The 3,217-nt window shown below is 52.9% G+C and overlaps 1 protein-coding gene across 1 annotated transcript in view; it reads left to right on the top strand.

Annotated features, from left to right (window-relative positions):
* Positions 1 to 1,001: 1,001 nt before the first annotated feature.
* Positions 1,002 to 3,217, top strand: part of LOC127009680 (rho-related GTP-binding protein RhoU-like) — a 78,768-nt gene continuing 76,552 nt past the window's right edge. The window contains exon 1 of the mRNA XM_050882998.1: positions 1,002 to 1,676. Within this exon, the coding sequence (XP_050738955.1) occupies positions 1,328 to 1,676 (349 nt within the window). The 5' untranslated portion in view covers positions 1,002 to 1,327. The remainder of the gene's footprint in view (positions 1,677 to 3,217) is intronic.

Genomic DNA, 3,217 nt, shown 5'->3' with positions numbered 1-3,217 from the left:
CATGAGCCAGTCAAGATGGCGCCACTACAATACACTTGCCTGCACCATGATAGGCGTGGGCCGACCAGCAGACTCCAACAAGAAAGCCTACCGCCTCATAGGCTGTACGTAAAAATTAAAAAAAGTCTGCTTTAACCCGTGTCCTCTGTCAGGGCCCTTGAAATGGACGGATATAATACTGAGCATGGTTATAGTACACTGTCCCTTTTTTCTTAATTTTGATGTGCATTATATCTTAATGTGTGCTCAGTTTTCATAACTGAGAAAATCCTCATGAACCAAATCAAAGGAAATGCCGCAGTGACACGTGTTATTTCCTCCTTCACGAAACCGTTCTTTCCTTCGCCCTCCCAAGAAATCGAGAGGTATTTCAAGACTTCTCGTCCCTTGCTAATTCTAGGGCCAGCGTTATACAGCCTTCCCGCCGCTCCCATCCCTCCAAGGGATGCTGCTCGGGTCGCCTCGCACGGCAGACCTTCCTTGACATTCTTTCTCCGCCGACATTAACAATTCCATAATGTATGCAAATTCCAAGACTAAACTCACTCTCCGAAAAAAAACTGCTTCCAGGTTTTTCCTCGTATGTTTTGAGTGCATGATATCTTTCCCGGTTGTTGTTGTTTTTGTCATGGAATGTTGAGATACGAATGTATTAATTCAAATTCCAGACAACTTTTGCTAGCCGCTTCAGGGCAGTACTTGGTCTCCTTTGCTCAATTCAACAGTGAAGTAACGTGTGTTGCCTTATCATGCCGCCCCGCTCCCGTCACCCATCCCCTCAGTCTCCAGGGCAACCCCCACCCCCCAACCCCCACCCGCACACACACACACACCGCAAGCCAACGTTCCCTTTGACCTATTTCAGTCCATGTCCCTCTTTCATGATTGTAGAATATCGTAATTTGCCTCGCGGCTAATTGATACGAAGCCTCAAGTTACCTGCAAGGCTCAGTTAAGCCGGGTAGCGGGAGGCAAGAGGTGGAGGTATGTGCCTCCACCAGCACGACTGAAGAGTGCTACCTGCGCGGGACTTCCTTGTTCTGAGCCTGGCGGGCAGGTGTTGGGCCGCCCCTCCGGCTCGGGAGTCAGGATCAGCTGTTGCTCTCAGCTGCTCTCCCGGCGGCCCGTCGCCCGTAAACACCAGTCAGTTTGAGTCTGGCTGTGTGACGGGGAGGATTGCTGCGTCTGGTCCGCGCATCGGCGTTCACCATGTGTCACATATTGTCACAGTGATTTTTATGTTAGAAGTGACTTAAGGTGGCGGTGGCGGTGCGGGTGTGGGAGTGTAACAGTGTGCGGGACCCGCAGGCTGGCAGCCTCTGGCCTCATGTTGAAGAGCCTCCGGACCATCGACAGGTATACTCGTGAGGTGTTCCACTCCAGCTCCGAGTCGTGCAAGCGGCCGCCTTACAGCAGCCTGGGCGCGGGGGCTGGACACGCCGCCACCTACGACTGGATATACCGTGGCTCGGGGGCGACTATGCCTCCCCTGGTGCGGCCCCACGACCCGACCGCGGCGGCCTACCTCATGGGGTCCCCCGAGGGCGAGGTGAAGACCAAGCTCAAGTGCGTGTTGGTCGGTGATGGCTCAGTGGGTAAAACTTCCCTCGTTGTCTCCTACACCACCAACGGTTACCCCACCGAGTACGTCCCCACTGCCTTCGACAACTACAACGGTAAGATCCGCCGGCGACCCTCAAGGCGGTACTGCCTGCCCCCTGTTGCCCCCGTGGCGTCCTCAAGATGCCTGAGTCATCCAGGGAACAATGGAATAAACAGCTAGCGTCAGCCTTGTAGTTCCCCGCAGGAAACTCGTCATTAAGCTTTTCAGGTGTATTCATCGAGGAAGCAGGCGCCGCGTCAGAGTTCCTCGCCCCAGAAGTATTGGCTGCCCCGTCTCCTATAACGCCCGGGCAGGCGGCCGCCCCTCCTGTAGCGATACACTTCCTTGCGAGCCTGCTATTCATTTTACGCAAGAGACAGTCACGTCCTTGGGGTTCTTTGTGCGTTAGATTCAGTTTGGTCTCTTCATACTCTCAAAAACATTGTATTCGAAGTCGAGGGAAAAACTGACGTGTACTCCTGCGTGTGTACTGCCAGGTTGTGTTAGCTATTTTTCCTTGTCTCCTGGTGATTGATGGGTGACGCTCGTTGGCTGTTTTGAAGTTACATTGTATCAGACTCTAAATGGCTGTTTATCTAGGCTTTCTGGCCCGTCTATTGGCACTGGTTGGCACTGTGGGCTGCCCAGTATCTCCTTCCTCACTTGGCCTTAACGAAGTTCTTCCTGCTCCTCTCTCTCTCTCTCTCTCTCTCTCTCTCTCTCTCTCTCTCTCTCTCTCTCTCTCTCTCTATCTCTCTCTCTCTCTCTCCGTTTCACATAGCGGCCTGGTGAAAGTGGAGGTGATGGCTGTCTCGTGCGGGGGAGGCGACGAAGGTGGACTGGAGGAGGCGACCGGGTTAGGGCGTCGAAGAATATATGAAAGAAATCAATGAACAAGGAAGCTGCAACCGCCTGTAGAGAAAGGGGCCTACATCCGCTTGACAGGCTCATTTCCCACCCAGGTCTGTCTCCCCTTCTCCACACTCTCTCCCTTCGGCACCGCCCGCTCAGCCCTGTCGCTCCTCCGCCGCCCGTCCATCAACCATTCATTGTTTTCACGGCCCAACAGTTTCCCATGGGCGGCGGTCGATCCATACTTTTCCTAAGTATTTCTCTCTCTCTCCATTCACCTTTCACTCAACGCCGTATCGAGCCACTCTCACTCCCCCTCCCCCGGCCGTCCACGCCCCTGCTGCACGTGCTTGTCAGTTTGGCCGCGGCGAGTGTTCCCGCCCGCCCTGTGACGTCACCGGCTGCCAGGTGGCTGGGGCTGCATCCCTGCCCGTCTTGACTCACCGCCTTGGCGACGCTTTTTTAACCCTCTAAGAGACAGACCATTGAATATATATATATATATATATATATATATCGATATAGATATATAGATATATATATATATATATATATATATATATATATATATATATATATATATTTAATATGTTGTCGGTTTTCAGCCTTAGGTTAATCGGGTTTGGTGGTGCCAGACAACCACCCCGAGAGGCGGGGCACAACCCCCTACCGAGATCCTGTACTTCTCATTCTCTGCTGGATGGATAGGGGCATAGTATAAGGAGAGTGCCCATCCGTCTCCCCTCCGCCCGGGAATCGAAC

Source organism: Eriocheir sinensis, chromosome 41, assembly GCF_024679095.1.
Source record: "Eriocheir sinensis breed Jianghai 21 chromosome 41, ASM2467909v1, whole genome shotgun sequence".
In the NCBI taxonomy this organism is placed as follows: domain Eukaryota; kingdom Metazoa; phylum Arthropoda; class Malacostraca; order Decapoda; family Varunidae; genus Eriocheir; species Eriocheir sinensis.
Note: the sequence above shows the minus strand (reverse complement) of the source record. Positions and strands in the feature narration are given on the sequence as shown.